The sequence below is a fragment of the Aythya fuligula genome, chromosome 28, assembly GCF_009819795.1.
Source record: "Aythya fuligula isolate bAytFul2 chromosome 28, bAytFul2.pri, whole genome shotgun sequence".
Lineage (NCBI taxonomy): Eukaryota > Metazoa > Chordata > Aves > Anseriformes > Anatidae > Aythya > Aythya fuligula.
The window spans coordinates 1,862,956-1,886,845 of NC_045586.1; the positions used below are offsets into that span (position 1 = coordinate 1,862,956).

At 59.2% G+C, this 23,890-nt stretch overlaps 4 protein-coding genes across 4 annotated transcripts; 2 read left to right on the forward strand and 2 right to left on the reverse strand.

Annotated features, from left to right (window-relative positions):
• The first annotated feature begins 538 nt into the window (after positions 1–538).
• Positions 539–2,647, forward strand: TTC24 (tetratricopeptide repeat domain 24). Its single transcript, XM_032204304.1, has 6 exons — positions 539–1,391; positions 1,471–1,683; positions 1,755–1,883; positions 1,982–2,103; positions 2,201–2,308; positions 2,573–2,647. The coding sequence occupies exons 1-6, from the start codon at positions 539–541 to the stop codon at positions 2,645–2,647; spliced, it is 1,500 nt and encodes a 499-aa protein (XP_032060195.1).
• A 1,836-nt stretch (positions 2,648–4,483) lies between these two features.
• Positions 4,484–6,592, forward strand: NAXE (NAD(P)HX epimerase). The gene is given in 7 exon segments (XM_032204658.1): positions 4,484–4,534; positions 4,536–4,630; positions 5,271–5,379; positions 5,458–5,568; positions 5,679–5,792; positions 5,883–6,030; positions 6,120–6,592. Coding segments are annotated over 7 exon segments (831 nt in total). The 3' UTR covers positions 6,323–6,592.
• GPATCH4 (G-patch domain containing 4) lies at positions 6,555–9,096 on the reverse strand. Its single transcript, XM_032204657.1, has 7 exons — positions 9,009–9,096; positions 8,177–8,250; positions 7,953–8,045; positions 7,702–7,809; positions 7,457–7,566; positions 7,311–7,361; positions 6,555–7,241 (listed from the first exon to the last, which is right to left on the reverse strand). The coding sequence occupies exons 1-7, from the start codon at positions 9,082–9,084 to the stop codon at positions 6,857–6,859; spliced, it is 897 nt and encodes a 298-aa protein (XP_032060548.1). The 5' UTR covers positions 9,085–9,096; the 3' UTR covers positions 6,555–6,856.
• Positions 9,097–11,803: 2,707 nt separating this feature from the next.
• On the reverse strand, positions 11,804–23,572 carry UBQLN4 (ubiquilin 4). Its single transcript, XM_032204305.1, has 12 exons — positions 23,545–23,572; positions 23,381–23,499; positions 21,212–21,363; positions 18,653–18,852; positions 18,093–18,355; positions 16,689–16,847; positions 15,750–15,975; positions 15,442–15,581; positions 14,920–15,003; positions 14,166–14,281; positions 13,392–13,569; positions 11,804–12,966 (listed from the first exon to the last, which is right to left on the reverse strand). The coding sequence occupies exons 1-12, from the start codon at positions 23,570–23,572 to the stop codon at positions 12,814–12,816; spliced, it is 1,818 nt and encodes a 605-aa protein (XP_032060196.1). The 3' UTR covers positions 11,804–12,813.
• Positions 23,573–23,890: the final 318 nt, after the last annotated feature.

The window sequence follows — 23,890 nt, forward strand, 5'->3', positions numbered from 1 at the left end:
TAGGAAGCCTCATCCCCCACCCAGGGCTCCGTGCTTCGCCCCCTGCCTGCTCAAAACCTAAAAGGACAACAGTAAGTGCAGCCGGGCACGGTCCTAAAAGAAAACCCCAAATAAAAGCCTTCCCCGCCGCGCCGCCCCTCTGCTCGGGTACGTGATGAGCAGAGAGGTTGGGCTTGGGGTCCTCCGTGGGAAGGTTTTTCCTCCTGTTTGTGCAGCAAACGGGCTCCAAACCTTAGTGATAGTAATAACGAGTGATAATGAGAATAATAATGGTAGTAATAATGGTGAGGAGGAGGAGGGTGGTGGTAATAATAGCAATAAGAGTAGTAGTAATAATAATAATAGTAATAGTGATGATGATGATGATAGTAATAATAATAGTAATAATAATAATAGTAATAGTAATAATAATAATAATAATAATAATAATAATAATAATAATAATAATAATAATCTGCTTGTTTTGAGGGGTGCCAGGACTCTGGCTGTGCCACGCCAGGCTGCTCGGTGCTTCTTTCTTGCAGGCGTGTCACTGCCCATGGCTACAGAACTGAGAACACAGCCCACGGACTCCACAGACCCTACAGACCCCACGGACCCCACAGACCCCATGAACCCCACAGCCCCCATGAACCCTGCAGCCCCCACAGACCCCATGAACCCCACAGTCCCCATGAAACCTCCAGCCCCCACGGACCCTACAGCCCCCGTGGACCCCATGGCCAGGAGGAGGAAGAGTCAGAAGAAAAGGAAGGAGAAGCTCACGGTGGTGGAGGAAGCCGAGGAAGGGGGAAATGGCGCCAAGGGGCAAGCGGCCGAGATCGAGGGGCTGACACAAGCCGGGCAGCGGGCACTGGGGCTGCGAGACGTGCGGGGGGCCCTGGCGTGCTTCAGGAAAGCGTTCCTGCTCTCACTGGGCACCACAAGCCCCCGGCTCCGCAGGATTTGCTCCTTCAACCTGGGGGCTGCCTACGTGGAGGCTGGCAAGCCCAGAAAGGGCCTAAAATTCCTCCTGGAGTCGCAGCCGGCGGAGGGTGAACCCCTCGGGGGGCTTTATTTCAACATCGGGGCGGCCAGCGAGGGGCTCAGGGACTTCCCAAAGGCTCTGGAGTGTTTTGGCCAAGCGGCTGGGCCGTGCCAGGCTGGCAACCAGGCCGTGGAGATGGGTTGCTGCTACCTGGGAATGCAGGAGCCGGCACGAGCCGCCCGGTGCTTCTTGGAGGCTGCGCACAGCTACGTGGTGGCCGAGAGCCCCGAGGCCGCTGCGGTGGCTCTGAGCAGGGCGAGTGGCTCCATGCTGCAGAGCCGGAGGTTTGGGGTGGCAGAAATCACCCGGATCCTCACCTGGTGCCGCTCGCTCTGCGACAGCATCGCCAACCCAACCCTACGAGGTAACACCGCACCGGCTCCTTCGCTCCCGGCACTTGGGAAGCGCCGATCCCCACCCGGTTTCTCCTCTACATCCCACAGGGAAGCTCTACAACGAGGTCGGCCTCGGCTTCTCCCAGCTCCACGTCTTCTCCCTGGCCAGCGAGAGCTTCGAGCGAGCCCTCGCCCTGTGCCAGGGCTCGTTGGGGCGGCGAGGGGAGGCTGCGCTGCTGCAGAACCTGGGCGCTGCCCGCAACGCCCTGCGCAGCTTCGGCACGGCCCTGGGCTTGCACCGGCGAGCGGCGGAGCTGCACGGTAGCTCGCACGGCGTCCCTCGTGGTCCCCTCTTCTGGCTCCAAAACGTGACCCCCTCGCTCTCTTCGCAGGCGCCGTGGGGAACCGGAGAGCCCAAGGGCAGTGCTTTGGAAACCTGGCGTACGCCTTCAGCCAGCTTGGGAACCACGAGGCTGCTGCAGAGAATTACCTCCATGCCCTGCAAGCCTTCAGGGATTCGGGTAAGGGGACACAAATCCTGGTCACGACGGCCCTGTCTGCCCTGCTGGGGTCTCTGCAGCTCCCAGCCGAGTGTCTGAAGGGGATCTTTGCCTTGCAGGGGACGTGCAGGGGCAGTGGCAAGCATGTGAGGGGCTGGGAGCCGCCCGATTCCACCTGGGGAACCCCCAAAAAGCCGTCGGGCACTACCAGGAGGCCCTGACTCTGCTGTCCCGCTGCCGGGTAAGGGAAACCTTTAGGGCCAGACCCTCCGGTGAGTGGTGAGCACCAGCCCCAGTGCAGGGACAGACTCACCTGGGGGGGGATTTCTCCTCTGCAGGACACCCCCAGGGCCGCTGGCGAGCGGATTGTCAGCCAGCTCAGCCGTGCCCTCCAGCACCAGCTCTGCCTCCACCGCCACCCCTCATATTGGGGTGCCCCGGCACCGGTGAGCAGCACCCCGGGGCCGTTTGGGGTGCTGGGAGCCAGATGGGGCCCAACCTCAGCTCAGAGTTGTGGAAATAGGGCCGGGGATGGTGCTCAGGAGTGGAGATGCCAGCAAAGCTCTGCACCAAGGTGTGCATTTTCTGCCATCTCCCCGAGCTGTGCAGCTGCTCGCCTCTCCTGACCGAGCCCTGCTTTGGGGTTTGGGGGACAGGGACACGTCGATGTGGCCCCCAGGCCACCCGTCCTCCCCGCTGGTGCCCCGCAGGACCTCAACCCACCGCAGTTTTGCTCCGTGCTGCCCCGTGCCAGTGGGACACGGCTCCGGGGAAGCGAGGTGTGAGTAGGAAAGCTCCGGCCGTGCCGGCAGAAGCCGGTGTCCTGCCCCTCGCTCCTCCATGGCTGAGTTCCCAGCAGCATCCATGAGATAAATCTTCCTTCCCTCGACCCCAGGTCCTTCAGGGAGAAAGCTGGGGATGAGCTGCACCAGCCTGCGCTGGGAGCACAGCCTGGGATGCCAGGTAAGAGGGTGCAGAGTGTGCCTGGGGTGGAGCCCACGTGTCCTGGGTGCTGCAGAGGGAAACGCTGGGTTTGATCCCACACTGGCCACAGTCCTGGGAAGAGAGATTTTCAGAAAATCAGACTTCCAGAAATCAGGACTGGCATTTTTTCCCTGATTTGCAACACAAAACCAGAGGGGCACATCGCCTGGTGCTGGGCAGAGGCGTGGGGAGGCAGCAGCGGGGAGAGGAGCAAAGCAAAAAAAAACCATCCTGGAACAATTATCCGAGCAGCAAGGGGGGAACCGAACCCCATCCTCTTGCCAACTACGACCCAGGTGACATCTGAGCCACACGGTGGCTTTCAGCCAGAGGCAAGGCTTCGGCACGGCTCGTGCCAGCCTCCTGCCTGTTCACCTTTCCTCCCCGGTGGCACAGGAGCAGCAGCCCCGGCCCCCGACCCCGCAGCGAAGCCCCAGGCCCCTCGCCGGCACCCAGCCAGCTCCGAGGAGGATGAGGATGGTCCCAGCACATCTCCGGGGCGTCACAGCCAGCCCCACGTTAACGGGTGGGTGAGAGGCAGGGCTCCCTGCACCAAATCACTGCCTTTTAGCCCTGGCAGCAGCAGCAGCAGCAATGCAGCGAGCGGCATCGCTCCAGGGCCTGCTGCGGGCTCCTGGGTGAAGGCAAAGAGCCACGGCCGGGCTGGATTTCAGCAGAAGGTTTGCATGGGGACAGGACGTAGCGACTGCAGCAACGTCACCACTGTCTCAGCTGGCCAAAACGCTCCTGGCTGGCATCACGCGTTGGGTTTTAAGGGCGTAATTCAGGCTGGGACGTGGGGACAGGCTGGTGGCAACGGGATCGGGCAGCGTTCGTCCCACAGCACTCCCCGTTTTGCTCTCTGCTTTGCTCCCAGGCACCTGAACAGCACCCATCTGCAGCCGGGAGGTGCGTGCCGAAGCAAAACCCAAGCCCCCATGCCCCCAGCCGCTGTCTTCACACCACGTTTCACCGGGCACAGCAAGCACAAACCCTTCGGGCCACGCTCCCCACAGCGGTAGGTGTTGTGCAGGGCCACGGGCTGGGGTTTTTGGGCAGGATTTGGGCACCGCAGCTCCTTGCGACCCTCACGTCCCCCTCCCCAAAACCACGTGCGGTGCCCAGGCGCCAAGCACTGGCATCGGGGAACCCACCCCAAGCCCTTGGGCATGGTGGCGGGGCCACGGCGGGTGCCGGCAGCCCTATAAAACTCCCCGGCGGCCCCCATCCTGTGCCTCGCAGGATTTGGGGACCCGGCCGGGGCAGCGGGATGCTGTCCCGCATCTGCAGCCTCCTGTGACACCCGCGGAGGGCAGGAGGGTGGCACGGAGCCACCGGGGCCACCAGCGGTCCCCTTCCACCGGCACCACCGCAGCAGGATCCGGCCCCGGCTGCGCACCAGCGCGCACAGCACCGGCCTCTCTCCCCTCTCCCATTTTGCTGGAAACTCCCCCAAAATAAAGCTGAGCCACCCCAAAGCCTCTCGCCTTTCTCTGCTCCCACCCCAGCGCCCCCCAGCGGCTCCCCCCTCGCCCCAAGCACCCCAAACCCGGGGAGGAGCCGGGGCCGGGGCCGCCCCTTGCGCTTGCTCCGTGTTGCTCCGGGCCGGTCCGAGCCGTGCGGGGCCGGGGCGCTGCATGCGGGGTCCTCGGGGGCTGCTGGGGTTGGGGTTGGGGCTGCTGGTGGCGGCGGGGGGGGGGGCGCTGCCCGAGCCGGGGTTGGAACTGGAGCCGTCCCCGCTGCGCCATGCACGGCTCCGGCACGGGGGGGCTGCGCTTCCTTGGGTAAGGGGTCCTGTTTTTTGGGGGGAGGGGGGTGGAGAGGGTGCAGGGGGGGGTGGAGAGGGTGCAGGGGGGTTGGAGAGGGTGCAGGGGGGTAGAGGGGGTGCAGGGGGTGGTGGAGGGGGTGCAGAGGGCGTGGAGAGGGTGCAGAGGGCGTGGAGAGGGTGCAGGGGGGGTTGGAGAGGGTGCAGGGGGGGTTGGAGAGGGTGCAGGGGGGGTAAAGAGGGTGCAAGGGAGGTGGAGAGGGTGCAGGGGGGGTTGGAGAGGGTGCAAGGGGGTTGGAGAGGGTGCAAGGGGGTTGGAGAGGGTGCAGGGGGAGTGGAAAGGGTGCAAGGGGGTTGGAGAGGGTGCAGGGGGGGCGTGGAGAGGGTGCAGGGGGGTTGGAGGGGGTGCAGGGGGGGTGGAGGGGGTGCAAGGGGGGTTGGAGAGGGTGCAGAAGGAATGGAGAGGGTGGGGGAAGTACAAGGGGGGGGCTGCCCCCCTGTCCCTGGGTGTTTTGCAATGCCAAAGTGGGGTGGGGAGTGGGTTCATGCAGCGGCACCCCCGTGCTGGCCCTGGTCCCATAGCGCTGGGGTCCCAGGGGTACCCGCAGGGGTCCCATGGGTGCCCGCAGGGGTCCCACGGGTGCCCGCTGCCCCCCCAGGCAGGAGGAGGCCCAGGCCATCGACCAGGAGCTCTTCACCGAGTACAAGTTCAGCGTGGACCAGCTGATGGAGCTGGCGGGGCTGAGCTGCGCCACCGCCATCGCCAAGGTGGGCGCGGAAGCGGCGAGCGGCACCCTTGGGTGCCCACCCAGCCCGCTGTAACCTTGCTCTCCCTCTTACCCCAAGGCGTACCCCCCCGGCTCCTTCACCAAGAGCCTCCCCGCCGTGCTGGTCGTGTGCGGGCCGGGGAACAACGGAGGTGATGGCTTGGTGTGCGCCCGCCACCTGAAAATGTTTGTGAGTGTGTCCTGCACGGGGCCGAGCCTCGCCCCCTGCCCCCAGGGTCCCAGGACCCGCAAAATTTGGGGTTTCTGCCCCCCCAAACGGCCCCATCCTTGTCCTCGCAGGGCTACGAGCCCAGCGTGTATTACCCCAAGCGCCCCAACAAGCCGCTGTTTGAAGGGCTGACCACGCAGTGCCAGAAGATGGACATCCCCTTCCTCTCCGAATTCCCAGCAGAGGTGAGCAAAAAGCACCCCAAAACGGCACACAACCCCCCTCCTCGGGGCCGTACCCCCACCCTGAGGCTGGTTTCCCCCCCCCTGCTGCAGGCTGCGCTCATCGACGAGCTCTACGGGCTGGTGGTGGACGCGATTTTTGGGTTCAGCTTCACGGGGGCGGTGCGGGAGCCCTTCGGGAGCATCCTCAACACCCTCGAGCGCGTCACGGTGCCGGTGGCCAGCATCGACATCCCCTCGGGTGAGTAGCGGCCGGACCCTTTGGGGCAGAAGGCACCCGGTTGGGGGGGGGTTTTCCCTGCTCCAGCCAAATTTTGGGGTTCGTTGCAGGCTGGGACGTGGAGAAGGGGAAGGCGGACGGGCTGCAGCCCGACATGCTCATCTCGCTGACGGCGCCCAAGAAGGCGGCGCGGCATTTCACCGGCCGCTACCACTTCTTGGGCGGCCGCTTCGTGCCCGCGGCGCTGCAGAAGAAATATTCGCTGAACCTGCCCCCGTACCCAGGGACGGACTGCGTCCTGCAGCTCTCCTAGGGTTGGGGATTGGCACGGGCATGGCTATACAGGGCCGAATTTTGCCAAAGATGCAGCTCTGCGCCCAGAGGAGGCTCAGCACTGCGTGTTGGTTCAGTGCTACCCAGCTCCGGCAGCGGGATGGAGGTTTGCTGCAGGTTGCCAGGGCTGGGGTTTGGGGTTAGAAGCTAATTTGGGTGTTTCTAGGTGTAGACACAACCCAGGATCTGTCACACGATGCACTTCAGGAGCGTTTCACTGCAATAAAGTTTTATTGATGCTCTTAGGAAATGAACCAGTGCGCAGTGGGCTCTGCCCTTGTGTCCCTTGATGTTGGACCCGTAACAAACACGTCCCAGCCCTAGGGCTTGGGGGGATCTGGGCGCACCCCAGGCTGGAGGAAGGCTCCGTGGGTGAAACAAAACTCCAGCCAGCCCCAGCCCAACAAGCCCAGGAGCCCCACACAGCTCACGAGGGGCTCGGCCACAGCTCTGGGTGCCCACCGGTGCCGCAGGCAGGATCGGTGCCCTCCCAGCCAGGCGGTACCGGCGGCATTCACTCCTCCTCCCTCCGCTTCTTCTTCCTCTTCTTCTTCTTGGGGCCATGCTCAGCCTGCTCTGCCCCTTCTGCCTCTTCTAGAGGTAATTCTGCCTCAGCCAGTTCTTCTTTCTCCTTCTTTTTCTTCTTCTTTCTCTTCACAACCTTCTCTTCCTCTCCTCCCACCTCCTCTTCTCCGCTTGGCTCGCAGCTCTGCGGCGCCTCAGCCTCTGCTCCATCTCCAGCCCGTTTCTTTTTCTTCTTTTTCTTCTTCTTCTTCTTCTCCTGCAGCTCTGCGGGCTGGGGCTGCTCCCTCTTTTGCTGGTACGTGGCGAGGAAGGCTCGCTCCTGCTCCTCCAGGCGTGCCAGCTTGGCGCTCATGGTCAGGCCGTGACGGGCTCCCCTGCAACAACCCCAGCTTTAGGGTGCTCGATCCCAAAAACGCAGCCCCCCCCACCCCCCAGCCACTCACTTGTGTGCGGTGCGCCCCCCGCATGCTCTCACCAGCTCCTCATCCGTCAGCCTGGGGACACAATCAGGAGGTGTCACCCCCAGCACCGTGACACCGGCGTGAGCCGCAGCAGGGTTCCCCTGCCGTCCCCATCCCTCCCTCCTTGCCTCCGGGCCGAAGAGCGGTCCAATTTCTCCTCCTCCTCCTCCTCCTCGCTGCTCTCCGAGCCTGCGGGCAGCTTGGCCGGCTCCTCGCCGCGTGCCGTGAGCGTGGCTGCCTGCCGAGGGAAAGGGGGACGTGGAAAAAAAGGGGCTGAAAATGGGCCACAGCAGCAAGAGGCTGCTAGGTCCGTGGCACAGAGGGGGCACAAAGCTCACAGCAGCTTTTGCAGAGCCGTGTCCCGAGGTTTCACCTTCACAAAGCGGCCGTACAGTTTGCTGCTAGCACCGACGGCCTTGCGGGGCTTCTTGGTGCTGATCCCAGAGCGCTGCTCACCGAGGGTCTTCAGGCAGACGCCGTCCTGCAGGAGCAGACCACAAACGGGTGTTTTCATCTGCATGCAGCAGTGCCGGGCACTGCGAGCCTCAGGGGATGCAAAAAAAAACCCCAAAAGCGACCCCAAATCCCGCTTTCTGGTGGAATTCCCCACCGCCCCCCCCCTACCTGCCCGTCCTCCACAGCGATGTTGGCGGCGGACTCATTGAAGACGTGATCCCACCAGTGGAAGGAGAACTGCTCGGCCGCGTTGTGACCAACCTGCGGGGCAAAAAAGGGACAGGCAGGGGGACCCCTCAAAAAGGGGACAGCCACCAGGACCCCCAAGCACACCCCCGGGGTGTGTTTTGGGGCCACAACCGGGTCTGGCCCCCTCCCGTCACCCTACTCACCCCCGCGCTGTCGCACTTCACCTTCACCCTGAGGGCCTGGCTGATGCCGTCCTCCTTCTTGCCCAGTCCCTTGCCTGTGGACAGAGGGAGCGGCGCTCACGGGGGCTCCACACCCCAAATTGGGGGATGTCTCGGGGGGGTCTCAAGGGAAAGGACCCGAAGGGAGCCCCCAGGCCTGGCTGTACCATGCCCCCAGCTGTGCCGCCGCACGAAGGATGAGGGCACGGCTTGTGCATGGAGGGTGGCGGTGTGCCCCAGCACCCATGGGGGCATTCAGGAGCCACGGGGACCCCCGGCACCCAAGGGGACCCCCCGAGACCCGTGGGAACCCCTGACACCCATGGGGACCCCTGGCAGCCAAGGGGACCCCCGAGACCCGTGGGGACCCCTGACACCCAAGGGGACCCTGGAGACCCATGGGGACCCCTGGCACCCGTGGGGACCCTTGAGAGCCCTGAGCAGCCACAGAGACCCCCAGGAGCCCTGGGGACCCCCAAGAGCTGTGGGGATTCTCAGGAGCCACAGGGGCCCCCCAGTAGCCGTGGGGACCCTCAGGACCCCCAGCAGGAGTCAGGACCCTTAGGACCCCTGAGGACCCTTGGCACCCCTGTGGCCCCCCAGCATCCACGAGCCCCCTCGGGTCCTCCAGAGCCCCCCGAGACCCGTGGGGACCCTCAGGACCCCCCATGACCCCCCAGCACCCACGGGGACCCCCAGAACCGGTGAGAACCCCGAGCGTGGACCCTCAGCATCCCCACAGACCCCAGATACCCGGGGGGGTTTCGGGGACCCAGAACAGCTCCGGGACCCCCCCGGGACCCCCCAGCCGCACCCTGGCTCCAGCCGTGCCGCCGCAGGAGCCCCTCGGCGAAGCTCAGCCCCCGGCCCCCCGGCCCCGGGGCGCTCATGGCGACGGGCACGGGACGGGACGGGGCTGGGGGGGGGCGGGGGGGGCAAAGGCACCACCCCCGGGGCGGGCCCCGCGCGTGCGCGGTGTGGGGGGGAGGAAGCAAAGACCCCCCCCCAAAAAAAATGTCCCCTGTGGAAGGGAGGAGACGCAAACGGGGGTCCCGGGGGGGGCAAGGGGGTCCCGAGGGTTTCCAAGGCTTCTGGGGGGGTCCCTCCGGGTCCTGGGGGGCCACGGGGGTCCCCAAGGCTTCTGGGGGGGGTCCCGAGGGCCCCCAAGGCTTCTGGGGGTCCCCCCGGGTGCTGGGGGTCCTGAGGGTCCCCACAGCTGCAGGGGGTCCAGGGGGTCCTGAGGGTCCCCAAGGCTTGTGGGGGTCCCCCCATGTTGTGAGGGTCCCCACAGCTTCTGGGGGGCCACGAGGGTCCCCAAGGCTTCTGGGAGTCCCCCTGCATCCTGGGGGTCTGTCACTGTGTCCCCACAGCCAGGCCAGGCTCGTCCTGGGGACCAAAAGAGACTTTTTCCCCAAAGAAGCAAAAGGAGCATGGAGATGTCCCCCCTGTCCCCAAAAAGATGGGGCCGGAGCAGCACCATGGCAATCCTGGCTCCACTGGGGGGAACTGGGGTTGAGCTGGGACTCGACCCCTTGGGCACGATCCTCATCCTTTGTGGATTCCTGTCCTGGAGCTGCTGGCACGGGTCAGAGGTGCACGGGGACTTTTTGGGGCAGGGGTGGGAGCACAAAGGCACCGGTCAGACCCAGCACGCTGCAGCCAGGCGAAGCAGAACAGCATTAAAAAATTAGGTATTACAAATTAGACAGAAATTAAAAATAAACTGAGTCAGAGCATGGCAAGGGTTTCTGCCCTGTGAGCGGGGAGGCACAGAAGCACAATTCAGCCCCCTCTCTCCATCCCTTCCTGCTCCCAGGGCTGAGCAATGAACACATGGCAGCATTTTTATGTATTTTTTTCCTGTAAGATGTCCTGACTCTGACCTCCAGCCCCTGGGAGATGTCCCCGTTGCCCCCTTATTACCTCGAGCAGTCGCTCTGGCCTCGCACCCTCTGAATCAGGGCCACAGATGCTGGATGCAGAGCAGGGCACGGCCAGGGAGGTTTAGTAATAAAAAGGGGAAAAAAAAAAAAAGGAAAAAAAAGAGATTTCTTGAAGGGAATTTAGTTGTTCATTTCCTGCAATATCTCCCTCCTCCACATTTAAGAGGTTTGACTTCAAAGTTGAAAGTGTTACCTTCAGTCACTGGGGGAAAACGCTGCCTTTCCCCTCCAGGGAGAGGGGAGGAACAAAGCGAAATTAAGCCCTTTGCAGCAGAAACGTCCCCCAATCAATCAGCCAGATTTGCCACTGCCTGCTAAGGAAATTGCTCCTTCTATTACATTTTAAAGGAATGACTTATATTTACCAGAGAAAAAATGAGAGGAAACAGTCGGCGAGAAACACCGCGGGGCAATTCCTTGGGGAAGGAGAGAGACAACAGCGAGCGAGCACAATTGTTCCCCTAAAAGGGGGCTCCTGAGCAGCTCTGAGGATTAGGGAGAGCTCTCCAGAGGGGATTAAGGTTTCACTAAAATCCTCCCCCACCACCAGCGTTCAAAGCCGCCTTCTCCTCCCAAGCCTGGGCTGAGCCAAGGTGAGGCCGTGCGGGGCTGCTGGTGAGCAGCAGCGGGTCCCAACCCCACTGGGGGGGTCCCCGGGGCCAGGTGGCTGCAGCCAAAGCCCCCTCCCCGGGGTCCCACCAGCCCCAAGCCCCTCCACATGGCTCCAGATACGGAATCGGAGCCCTAAATCCATGGGGTGCTCCACAAAGCCCCCCGAGCAGCGAGGGGAAAGGGGGGCAGCAGCTTTGCCAAATTCCCCAGGGGGAACTGGTGAGCATCGGGTGGGAAGAGGCTGCCCCCCTATTTTGGTTTTGGCACCTTGGCTGGCAGCAGGTGAGGAATGACCTCGAAGTGACGCCGTTGCCAGCTGCCATCTCCTCTCCCTTGCACTCACCTGCTTACCCCATCCTAAGCGCAGGCACGGGGCATCCAAACCTAAGAAACCATTTGGGATCACGCAGGACTTTCTCAGAAAGCCACTTTCAGCTGCAAAGGGGCTCAAAGAAGAGCTCTGCCTCCACCAGTGCTTCAAGAACTTCAGGGCCCGTCCGTACGCGCTTGTTGCAGATGTTTGTGGGGTTTGGGTTTTTTACATTTGAGGAGAGGTTGCAGGAAAAAAATCCACGTATACAGGCAGAGCCTTCAAGAGAAGGGATTAAACCTAGGCATTTGGAATCCCTGTCTAAAATCCCAGCCTTGTTGTGATGCACATCACACAAAGGGAGGAGCAATCCCACGCCTCCTGCAATCCCCTTCCCTCCCACTGCCCAATCTTCCCTTATAAAAAAAAAAATAAAAATAAAAAATTAAAGAAATGCAGAACACGAGTGCTGAGCTAAAAGCGAGTGTCCCTGCTTGCTGTTGAAAAGCAGGGGTAAAATCCACCAGGCAAAGAGCTTTCAGCATCACTTCTTAAGCACCGAAGTGGCCAAAAGGTTTCCTGCCACCGGAGCGAAGGAAGCCCGGCACCCCACCCTAGCTGCGAGGGGGATGAGACAGATTAATTACCAATAATTAGGGGAACTCAATCAGCTGCGGTGTGGCAATCAAGGAAGATACATGGAGCGCAGGGAGACGGATGGTTGTGCGCATTTATTTTGTTTTGTTTTTTTTTCTTTGATAAAAATGGTATGCAAATTACACAGCCATGGAGGCTCTTGGGAAAATATCACCCTGCTGGTCCTTGGGGAGAGTTTTCTTGGAGAGTCGTAACATTCAAACACACCAAAATGGGGGGAGGAGGGTGGTCTAAACTGGGAAGAACATGAACGTCAACATTTTCCAGTGGAAAGAAGAGGTCTTTAACTCATTTTTCAACCTCTTCTTGTTTTTACGCTTTCAGAAATGAACCTGCTGAGCCAACAAACCCCCGGCATCGCTGCACAAGAACGGCATTGTTTGGGCAGAAACCCACCTTTCAAACACCTTCTGCACGCCACTTCAACTCCAAGCCTGATCCCTGAAGGCATCCAGGCTACTCTACACTATCCCAACAGCGTCAGGAACCATAGTGCAGACGTCGTTTCCATGCACATCACCCCTTTCCCAGGAGATTTGTGACACCTGCGTGCGAGGGACACAAGCTCGGTTCATCCCATGAAGCATTAAGACAAATGACATCAGGAATTTCCAAGTCACTTCAATTTTTTCTTTTGATCCATTCCCAATAAGATGCTGGGAGAAAGAACCAGAAACCAAACTTGGCTCAAGTTTTAAATATTTGCCTGAAAGGAAGGCTAAGGGAGGGAATCATGTACAGTTAAAATCAAGCTACTCAAAACACAATCATTCAGGTAAATAACTAGAAGTATCGCCTCTACCATCTAGAGAAAGAGAGAAGAGTGTCTGAGACAGAGGGCATATTTAGGAAAAAATACACATCTGAAGTCTTTGTGGCCACGATGAGAACTGGAATCCACATACAAGCCAGTTAAAGAGCATTTCAACATGAAATCTTAACTTAGTAGGAAGGTCAGGGGTTAAGCTGTATCTTTTTTGTTTTAAATACATGGACAGCTGTCAGATATGAAAATGATGGTGGGCTTTCCTGAAAGATCCCCCTGCGCATGTGTATGGATGCGTGTGCTGACATCTGTGGGGCAGCATGACAAGAGTTTAGGAAGGCTGGGAGCCCAGCAGTCTCTCAATAGCTGCATTGATGTCTCCACCAGTGGCAATGAGCGCCTGGAGGTTGGCCTCACGATTAATGAAGCCCATGGCATTCAGCTGCTCCAGCTGCTGTTGGAATCGCACTTCAGGACTCTGCGCCTACAGAGGAAGAGGACAAAGACCTTAGAGGCAGGGAGAGGAGATGACATCCAACGTGGACAGAAACGGCTGCACGGGGAGCCTGTGCCAAGCACTGAAACTCTCCAGGCTCATTTGGCGACGCTACCAGCCTCCCCCAACCTACCCCAGGTTCTGGCAGAGCCCCCAGTCAGCACCCAGTTGGTCCCAGTCCTGTACCTACAGCGACAGCAGCACTGTGCACGGTGCTCTTAGTTTCAAAGCATTTACCCCAAAATTACCACTCTGGGACACCAAATCCTGCAAATTTAGCAGCAAGCACCGCACCCAAGAGAAATCCGCTGCGGACCCGCGTCCCCGGAGCGGGGTGGGATCGGGACAAGCTCTAGCTCAACCCTGCAGGTGTCCCCCAAAAGCCCAGCAGCGTGGGGCTGAGCGTTACATACTTGAGAGCTTCCTCCGGCCAGCAGCTGGATCATCTGCTGCATGAGCTGCTGTTGGGGGTTACCACCCCCAGCTGGAGAGGCACTGGCCGGCGTCGAAGCAGAGGGAACGGGGTTCTCCGGGATTGTGCTTCCTCCTGTGGAGGACGGGGGCATTCGAGGCATGCCAAAGGAGCCGAGGCTGCAGAAAAAGGCAGGGTGTGCTCAGGGGCAAGCTGGCGCTTCTGGGCGTCCCCTGCCCGTCTCGTGGGAGTTGGGCAGCAGGGGGGAAGCCCCCGCCACAACCCGTGCTTCGGGACAGCTTTGTAGACCTCGTCGGCCTCGTTTGTACCCCAATCATGCACGCCACGGGGCACAGGCAATCCCAACAGAGGTGCAGCCTGAAAGGAACTGCAAAAGCTGAAGGAGACCCGCGCTGTCAGAGAGCAGAGGGCCCGAGGGCTGCTGGCAGATCAGTCTGACCTCACTTCCCCACCCAACCTCCTGGCTGCGCATCTCGTTCCTCCTCAGAGACAAAATTCTCGGGTCCAACCGCTACCAAAAGACAGGGGAGGGACCCAGCAGCTCCCGAATCTTTTTGGAGAAAAGAAAGGGTCAAGGACTTCCCCCGCACTGAGTGCAAACAAGCAGAACGTGCTAATTAGCTGGAGCTCGCTAAGGCCTGCAGGCACACACACACACACAGGTCCCCATGCCTCTCCTTGATGAATCGACCGCTCGTCTGCCTGCTGGTATCGAGCACGTCAGCTCTGCCTGCAGAAACCCAGCACTCATTACCTTGGCACTAGTCCTGGGGCCTCCGTTTGCAGCGTCTGGAGTCCCTGCTGGATCTGGAGGAGCGCCTGCATGGCGCGGGGGTTGGTGAGAATGGAGAGGGAGTCTGGGTTCTGCATCTGGGAACAAAGGGGGAAAAAAAAAATCAACGCTCAGCAGTACCAAACAGCGAGAGCTTCTGCAGCCAGCAAGCCACCAGCTTTAAATCTGAACCAGCCTCTGCACAGAGCTGCGCCTCGAGCCCTGCAGCCAGGGCCAACCTGCGAGTCTGGTTTCTCCTTCGAGTCTCTAGACTGCAGGGCTCATCTACACAGAGACGCTGGGAGAGCTCAGATCAAATTTCCTAAAGAGGCTCGGTGAATCGGCTTAGAAAGGGGGACATACGCCTTCGGAATTAAAGCGATTCTATTTGATTTACCTGAGTGACCCAGCTGCTCTAGCACAGTTAGCTGTTTTCAGTTTTGTAAGCTCATTACTGCGAGAGGCTGTCCACAAAGGGGTTTCATGCATGCTAACTAGTCCAATTTCAAGGCCAGCTTTAGGCAGCTTAGATTACCTAATTTAGGTGGCCAAACACGCTCTCACTTTCCCCTCTCCTTTGCGCAAACCCCTTTTTTTCACAGCCCAAACCACCCACGCCCACATGCTTCCTACACCACTTGACGACACAGCCGAGATGCTCCCTTGCCTACAGAGGATGCAAAAGCTCTGGAGCCCGGGGGCTGAGAGCAGCACAGGGCCAGACAGGGGCCTTTACCTGCTGCAGGAAGACAGGGAGCTGAAGGCGGAGCTGTTCTTGAAGCTGTGGATTCCCAGCAAAGAGGGGGACATTTACCATGATCTAGCAAGAGACAGCACACGTAGGTAGGGTCAGAGGCTTGCTGCCGCTGGCTGTTAGACCCTACATTAACTAAGCCATGAAGAACAAGTCAGTCACGTCCCTGACTTCCTCCCTGGGCTTTCAGCGCGTTCCCCTGCTAGTGGGAACTGAAATAAAGCAGCTCAATTCCTGGCAGCAGTGTTGAACGCAGGACCCAAGGGCAAAGAGAAGGGCCAACGCCACGTGCCTCTGAAAGCCACTTTCTTTCGTTAGGGGCTCACCAAAGACACAGAGTTCACTGCTTACTGTGACTACCTTCAAGCTACTGAGAAATAAAACAAAAGTTGTACACATTCACTCAGCTCTCAGCAAGAAAAAAACCTCTCCAACTACAGAAGCAGACTGGTCTCGTATGTGTCATGCCCTGATTATAGCAGCTACAAACACAATGCTTTTTACCTGTGCTGCAAAGTCCGGGTTCTGGGCAAGAGTTTGCATCATGCTCCGCATGTAAGGGGCAGAGATCATGTTCTGCATCAGCTGAGGGTTTTCGGAAATCTGCTGCAGGAGGCCTTGCATCTCTGGGCTGTTAAACATGCCTGTAAGGGTAAAAGGAAGAGAAGACAAAGGAAAACCCGTTACAAGCCTGAGCACTGCTGCAGCACCTGAAGTACAACACCACCTAGCCACTAGGCAACAGGGAATATGGCTGTGAACAGCCACAGCTGCTTGCCACCCTCTTTCTGGTCCCTCTCTCGCTTACGTACCAGCCCCAATGCTAGCAGCATTCAGCCCGAAGGGGTTGGATACGGTCGGTGTGCTTTGGGTGGTTGCTGGGCCAGTGCTGCCTTCGCTGTTGGGCGCCTGGCTCTGGGAAGCAGGGGGCGTGGGGCTCCAGGGGTTCGGTAACGGCTCTCTGTTCTCCGTCCGCAAAGGCTGAGAGCTTGAGCTATCAGAGTTCCCCGTCAAGGAAGAGAAAGGATTGTTGCCAAACTAGGGAAGAAGGGGAGAAGGAAGAAAGAGCCTTAATCAGTCAGCCCTAACAGGGAACGTTGGACTAACCCCACCGCTGCGTGGCTAGGGAACAGCCCGTCGTATCCATCTGGGTCCAGGATTTGCTAAACACACGCCATAGTTTGCTTCCCGAGAACTTTGTAACCCACAACACGCCACGTCCCGAAAAACTCCAGGCTCGAGAAACGGCCGCAGCCCTGGGTTTGGCTCCCCAGCGCAGGCCTTCCAAACATCCATGTAAAAATCAGCACCCGGACATACCAGTAGGTAATGCTAGACTGGAGTATGTCTGCGCAGCCTTCTGCAGCCAGACCTGCGCTCGCTCCTCCCGTGCTCCGAGCCAGCTGGATCCCAGCCAGCTCCAATCCGAAGGCGTCGGGCTTGAGCTAATACACTAAGCCCTGCTGGGAGCTGAGGGCCGTGCTAACGAAGCTGTGGGGCTTTCGGATCAGCACCGGCTGGCACCCAGCCTGCTCGGAGACCAGAGGAGCAAGGGCAGGTCTCTACACCCAAACCACGCAGTAAAAAGGCAGCTGACTGGCACCGCACGACGTTCTACTAACGGCTGCGCTCGTAATTGGAAGGGGAGGGGGTGGACAGCTGTGGTTTGAGGAGGCTGCCCGTCCCCACGAGGGTTAGGGAGAGGCCAGATCCCCCTGCTCGGTGTGCTGTGCCCCGCACGCAGCCCGTACCTGCTCCCTGGCTGCGCTGAACATGGGCTCCTGGATGTCCGTGTACATGCGGCGCAGGGCGTTGTAGCCTCCTGGAATGCTCTCGAGGTTGCTCAAAGCACGGTCCTGGTTCCGCATCATCTCCTGCATCATGGCAGGGTTACGAGCCAGCTCCATTGTCTGCGAGAAGGAGAGAAAGGTGGGAAGTTCAGGTCCATGTGCACCACCAAAAACTGGAGCAGATTGAGAGCCTGGGGAGCAGCCCGGTGGTATTCTACTGATTTACCAACCAAGCACTGCAAGAGTTAAAGCTCAGCTCCCAGAAGAAAGAGTATAATTAAACCCGTTTCACAGCCGGAGAGCAGAGAGATCATTTATCCAAGCAAAGGGAGCCCAGGGATCCTGGCTCCTCCCACCCTTGCTCAGCTTTCTTCCTTCATAACCTCGATTCCGCCTTGTTTCGTTTCTAAGCACTATCAGGACATCCAAACATTTAACACCCAGATGTTCCCACTCCAAGCAGGTGGACCACGTTCCAAAACTGAGAAGGTGGAAGAGGCTGGATCCTTCCTGTTGCAGGAAAACCGAGTAATTCGCCATCTCCAGACTTCTCGTGGGTCTCCCCTGCTCAAGGAACACCCAGACGCCCTTTGAGGAGATGCATAAATATGGATCCTTCACCATTTAGCCCTGCAACGCTGGAATATTTCACGTAGGCCCAACACAGTTGAAAGGAAAGACAACTGGAAGCACAGGGAAACTACACTCATGCTGGGAAACACTTCTTGAAAAGTCTTCCTGGAGAAACAGCAGCGCCCTGCCAACTATTTAACACTCACACTCTCACTTTTCCCCTCCAGCTTCCCTTCCGACAAACCTTCAGACAGACAGCTCGCTCTCCGGGGCACGGGCCCTCTCTGTTCTGGGACAGTACAGAAAAAAAGAGACCTCTAGGATCCCAGCCTATGCCTAGCGTAATATTTTATTAGTAAAACATCAACCCTACAGCTCTGTGGTCTGTACTTAATCCAGCCCCAGAAAAAGAGAAGAACAAAACCCATTCACAGCAGCTTCATTTCTCCCTGACTGCTTTTGCTCCCGTTACATGGAACACAGCAGCCTTGTGTGTGGCACACCAGAACGATCCAAGCATCCTTTTATTTTTTTTTTTTTTGCCCACCATGAAATAGATACAACAGCCCTGCAAGGGAGATAAGAGTTGCAGGCATGTGGGTTGTGTAATCGCTATTCACTTAACTCGGGACCACCATCTGTTTGTGAGGAGCTTACAGAGGGAAGGAAAAGGAGGAGATCTCTAAATTCATCAGGCTGGCATTCACACGCCCCCTTTCGTGAGCAGACACCGAAGCTGGTCCACAAACAAAGCTGGACCTGCTCGGAGAAGCCCCCGGCGTGCTGACCCACCTGCCTCATGAGCTCTGGGTTGTTCAGCATGTGGCTGATCTCCGGGTTTCGCTCCATGAGCTGCTGCATTTGGGGGTTGGCCATGATCATCTGCCTCATGAGGTCCGGGTTCGACATCATGTTCTGCACCAAGGGGTTCTCCATGATCTGCGACAGCATCTCGGGGTTGGACATCAGCTGCCTCTGCATCTGCTGCTGGAGCTCCATGAAGTTGGCCGAGCCCATCCCAAGGTTGCCCAGCCCGGTGATGCCGCCGAAGCCAGCTGGAGAGGGAACAACACACGGGGAGAGAGGAGGGAGTCAGAAACCGCTGGCAGCTGCAAGAAGAGGACAAGTGCAGCAGCTGAACTGCACCCACACTCATCTGGGGGTATCCTATTCCTACGGCAGCCAGCTCTGAGGGAGGACACCCCCTGCACATGCTTCGCAAAAGGGTTTTTGCTGTTCTCCTGAGCAGGCAAACCGAGCTGCACTGAGGGAAGCGACTCATGCAAGCAGCAGAGACAATTACAGGGGCTCCCGGCTCCTTCCCGTTCGGCTTTCTCCCGGCCAGCACTTACAGAGGATGGACGTGGCACTGTTGGGGCCTCCATCTCCAGGCCCTCCCCCAGTCCCTGACCCACTGCTCCGCCTGCTGCCGGCGTCCGAAGCGGCGCTGCTGGATGTGGAAGGCTGAGACGGGGCAGCAGGAGAAGGGGAGGTGGAGGTGGGGGCAGAAGCAGCGTTGGGGGCAGAAGCAGCAGCTGTTGGATCCTGGACCCTGCAAAGAAACAAAACCAGGCGTTGAACTCTTGAAAACAGGGAGATGGGAGCAGAATCCTCCGCGTGGGACACGGGACCGTGCGCCCTGGAGCAAGGCAGCCTCCCTTCAAGCCCGCTGGCCCAGCAGCAGCCAGCCCCTTCTGCTTTCATTCCCGGCTGCACAGCTGTGGCTCCCAGATGCCTTCCATCTGTTGGAATCTGCCTCCCACCCTCCTGATGCATAACAGCCTCTGACATTTCATCCTGGCCCACACCGAGTGGCTCGACTGGTCTTCCTCCGAGCTGCATCTAGCTCTCGCTTGAATCGCGCTGAACTCTTTACCTCAGCCATATCCTTGAGCAATGAGTTTGCTCCAAACAGGAAAATCCTCCTGCTGCTCCCGCAGAAACCACAGGAGGTTACAGCAGGGCTAGTGGATGGGGTAAACAAGAGTTGGCTTTGCTGCAACTCCTCTCCTGCTCTGAGCATTTCTGTTGGTGCTCCTGGGGACAAAGTTAAGTGTCTGCCTTACCCTACAGATGGAGAAACGAGGCACGAAGCAGCGAGCATCCGCCCCAGACAACACTTCTGGCCAGCAGGGTTATGAATTCACACCTCTGCTCTTGGTTTTACCTTCCACGTGAGGCTTCTCCTTCCAACACAAGCTTTCCGTGGCTTCTTTTAACACCCACAGGACCACAAGCCACAGCGCAGCAGCAGATACGGGGCGCCAGCTATCCTGACTAAACTGACCCAAGCCAGCACCTCGTACTCACGGGTCTTTCCTTGGGATTTTTATGGGCCTTTAAAAAAAGAACATGGCAAAGATTCTCTGAGGCATCTGCAGCCGTGACAGCGAGAGCCCTGGACTGGCGCTGAAGAGCTTTCAAATGAAATTAGATGGCAAAATTCACTTTACTCACCTCAAAAAAAAAAAAAAAAAAAAAAAAAAAGAAATGCCATTTATGTCACTAACGCATAACGAACGGCAAACTCTTGGATTTTTGTTTTTCCCACCCTCTTCTCTTCTCTCTCCTGCCCCAAATCCCTTCTCTAAGCCCCTTTCCTTCTCCACGTGTCCTCTGGGACTTTCAGAACCTGCCCTGAAGGTCTCACCCTGTTATCCAGCCCCATCCGACCGGTGCTGAAAACCACCGGCCACCGATGGGGAGGCAGAGCGCGTGGGGAACAAAGCAAATAGGAAGCTTAACAAAAAAGGAAGAAGGAAGCTGGAGAAAGGTCACTTGGTTTCTCTCAGCACAGGAAGAGGCTGTAATGACTTCAGTAAGCGCTTATCTGTGACTCGTGGAGAATAAAACGAGCAGCCCAGGACAGCTCTCTCATTTACCCTTTGAAAAGGTTCCCAACTAGCGCAGCTTGCTGCGGGGACAGCAGTAAACAGCCTCAGCCTATCAAGGTACCTGGAAATGCAGGATTCAGAGCAAGACCTCCTGCAGAAGCTGACAATACACACTCTCCTTCTTTGTAAATAATAAAAAAAAGCACTAATCTCCACTCCAGCAGCTCTCCCGGGGGACAGCAGAACTGCACAAAGAGCCGCGGCCCCGTTCGCTCCCCGGGCGGCCGCTCAGCCTGCAGCAGGGAGCCCAAGGAACTGTCGCAGAGGGCATTTTGAGATCAACAAGACGCGGCTGAGGCACAAAAACAGCTCCCAGGAGCCTCTCGTGTGCCTTCTGCTTCACTGGGCAGCGCTGGGAGAGGCCCAGCCCCGCAGGACCTCGCGCTCACCCCGCGGTTCTTGCTCAGGCGGATGCGAGGGAGCCAGGCTCGGGCTGGAAGCCACCAAGGGGTGTGCCCGCAGCGTGCTCTCGAGCTGCTGACCTCACTGCAAGCAGAAAAAAAAGGCCCAAGACTCCCCAAATTGCCAGCTGTCCGCACGTGGCCACGCAGAGCTGCCTGCAGGTGCCACAAGGAAGCCCTTTTGCCCCACGGGGAGCGCTGCGGGTCCTCCACGGCACCCGAGAAAGGCTGAGCTCCTGGCTGGAGCACAGAGCAGGAAGGGAAAAACACAAAGCAGGCATCGCTTTCAGCTCTAAGCCAAGCTCACCGGGAAGGTGATTTCTGTTAGCAGCGAGTCATCTGGGTTAGAACTGGGACAGCGTCGAGCTCAGATGGGATCTCGCACCATGACCAAGTTAAGAGAGGCTCAAACTACGCAAAGCCTCGCCTGCGAATGGTGCTGGGGGGCAGCTTGGCCCCCTCAGGAACCCGCCACGAGCTCACACAGCCCCATAACCCAGGGAAAAGTGCTCTGCTTCGGTCCCTGGTGCAGCAGAGCTGCTCCACCAAGGCGTAATCCCAGCGCTGCTTTACTCTCAGCTCCCTCCTCCCCTCCCCGTGTGGACCAGTTTCTTACTTCTGTGGAGTCTTAATGACCAAGTGCACCGTCAGCCCATCCTTGATCCCGTGTTGATTCAAAGTGTCTCCGTCCTTCAGGATCTTCCCGGCAAAGATCAGAACCAGCTGATCCTGTTTGGCTTTAAACCGCCTGGAAATCTCTTCTTTGAACTGAAAAAACAAAAAACAAAAAACAAAAAAACAAACAGAGCACGCGTCAGGCAAACGGCTGGGGCCAGGAATCGGAAGATAACGCTGCAGATAGCATCGGTGGGGCACGCAAACGGCGTTGGGAACCGACAGCCCTGCAGCACCTCACCAAAAAAAAGGAGCCTGTTCAGTCGCCAGCTGCTGAGGAGGTCTGAGGCGCTCAGGAAAACAAAAACAACAACAAAAAAGGCAAAGCCGAGCCCTACACCGCTTGCAGGACGAGGAGCAAAGCTCAGAAGGCGTCGAACAATCACCTCGAGGCGAGCTGGAGGCTTCCGAAGTTAAGACCAAGCGTGCCTCTTAGGGCTAATCCAACACACCGCTTGTCCTCAGCGCCCGAGCTTTATTTTATTTTATTTTGTTTTATTTTGTTTTATTTTTTTGGAAGGAAAGCCCTGCTCTGACCGAACAGGGGAAAAGGGCACCGTCCTTTCACCGCTGCCATCTCCTCCGTGCAGGGCGACGGGGAGGGATTAACACCTGCCAATAAGCTTGGCACCGCCAGCTCAGCTGGGGCATTCCCATGTTGATTGGAGAGGGGGAAAAAAAAAACGAAAAAAAAAAAACGAAAAAAACACAAAACCTTTGCATTTGGAAGCCCCGGACCAGCGGAAATTCACCGGGAAAGGCCGGGAGGAGAAGCGCACACACGGAGCTCGCAGCCTTTGCACCAAAACCCCACAAACCCAGCACCCAGGAGGGCAAAGCCCTAAAACCCGAGGCCCTCCTGGCTCTCCTCAGCCCCCTGCCCCTGCCCCCGAGTGCTGTCGGGTTTTGGGGAGCTGCTTAGGAAGGAGCAGAAGGACCCTAAAAGCCCCAAACCACGCTGTGGGGCCGAGAGCCGTGGCGGTGACGCCGCTTTGCCAGCGCTGGAGCCGTTTTTGCCATCCCCTCCCGCTGAGCTCCCTGGCAGGAGCAGCCCTCGCACCCATGGGTGCCACGCAGGCCCCGAGCTCTGCCCCAAAAACGTTCGCAGCCCCGTTCTGCCCCCCCCCCAGGGAAAGGATCCGGCCCCAAGCCCAGCACCCCACAGGCTGTGCCCCCCCCACCCCAAAGCACCGCTCCCCGCTGCCCTTCCCAGCCCAGCCCCAGCACCGTGCCCCCCGTTCCCCCTTACCGGGGGGGGTCCCCTGAGCCCTCGCAGCCCCCTCCCCAAAACTGAGCCCTACCCAGCTCCCTCCCCGCATCCCCAACGATGCCACGTCCCCCCCCCGACTCCATTCTTTCCCCCCAAGACCGTTCTCCCCCTCCCCAAACCATTCTGCCCCCCCCAAAAAACATCCTCCCCCACCTCCAACCCCCTTCCAGCCCCCCCTACTCCCCCCATATAACCCAAGGGGGCCTTACAGCACCCCCCGCCCCCTAAAAACCATTTCTCCCCCACTCAAATTCCCCCCTCCCCGAATCCTCACCTCAAGCCAACACCTCCCGACCCCCCAAATCCCCCTAAAGCCCCCAACCCCCCCCACACCCCCTAAATCCTCCTACACCCCTCAAATCCTAATACACCACCCAAACCCCCGAAATCCCTCAAACCCCCCACACGCCCCAAACCCCCTAAATCCCCCATATCCCCCACACACCCCTAAATCCCCCAAACCCCTCCACACCCCCTAAATCCCCCTACACCCCCCAAATCCCCCAAACTCCCCCATACCCCCTAAATCCCCCATATCCCCCCCACACCCCCAAATCCCCCTAAATCCCCCAAACCCCCCCACACCCCCAAATCCCCCTAAATCCCCCAAACCCCTCCACACCCCCCAGATCCCCCAAACCCCCCAAATCCCCTATATCCCCCCCACACCCCCAGATCCCCCTAAATCCCCCAAATCCCCCCACACCCCCTAAATCCCCTATATCCCCCCCACCCCCCCAAATCCCCCCAACCCCCCCTACACCCCCCAACCCCCCCTATCCCCCAAACCCCCCCCACACCCCCTCACACCCCTCCACCCCCCCATTCCCAGCCCCCCACCTCTCGCACGGAGGCCCCGTCCGCGATGACGATCTCCTCCTTATCCTTGGGGGTCTTCACCGTCACTCGGATCAGGGCTCCCCCGGGCCCCCCCAGCTCCACCCCGCCGGGGCCCGGCCCTCCTCCACCCCCTCCTCCTCCTCCTCCTCCTCCTCCTCCGCCACCGCCGCCGCCGCCGCTCGGCTCCGCCATCTTCGCCGCCCGCCCGGGCCGCCGCCGACAGAGAAAGGCGGCGCTCGCCTCCCGAACCCTCCCCGCTTCCCAGCTGCCTCCTCCGCCCCCTGCCGGCCCGGCGGAGCCGCTGCAAAGCTGCGGGGGAGGGGAAAAAAGGGCTGGGAGCCGGGGAAAGGTTTTTATTTTTTATTTTTTTTGGGGGATCGAGTAGGCCTCAATGAGGGGCGGGACTACAACTCCCAGCGTGCCCCGCGCTGAGCGGGCCGCGGGTGTGTGTGTGTACGGGGGGTGGACTACAACTCCCAGCGTGCCCCGCGCGGAGAGGGGGGAGGAAGG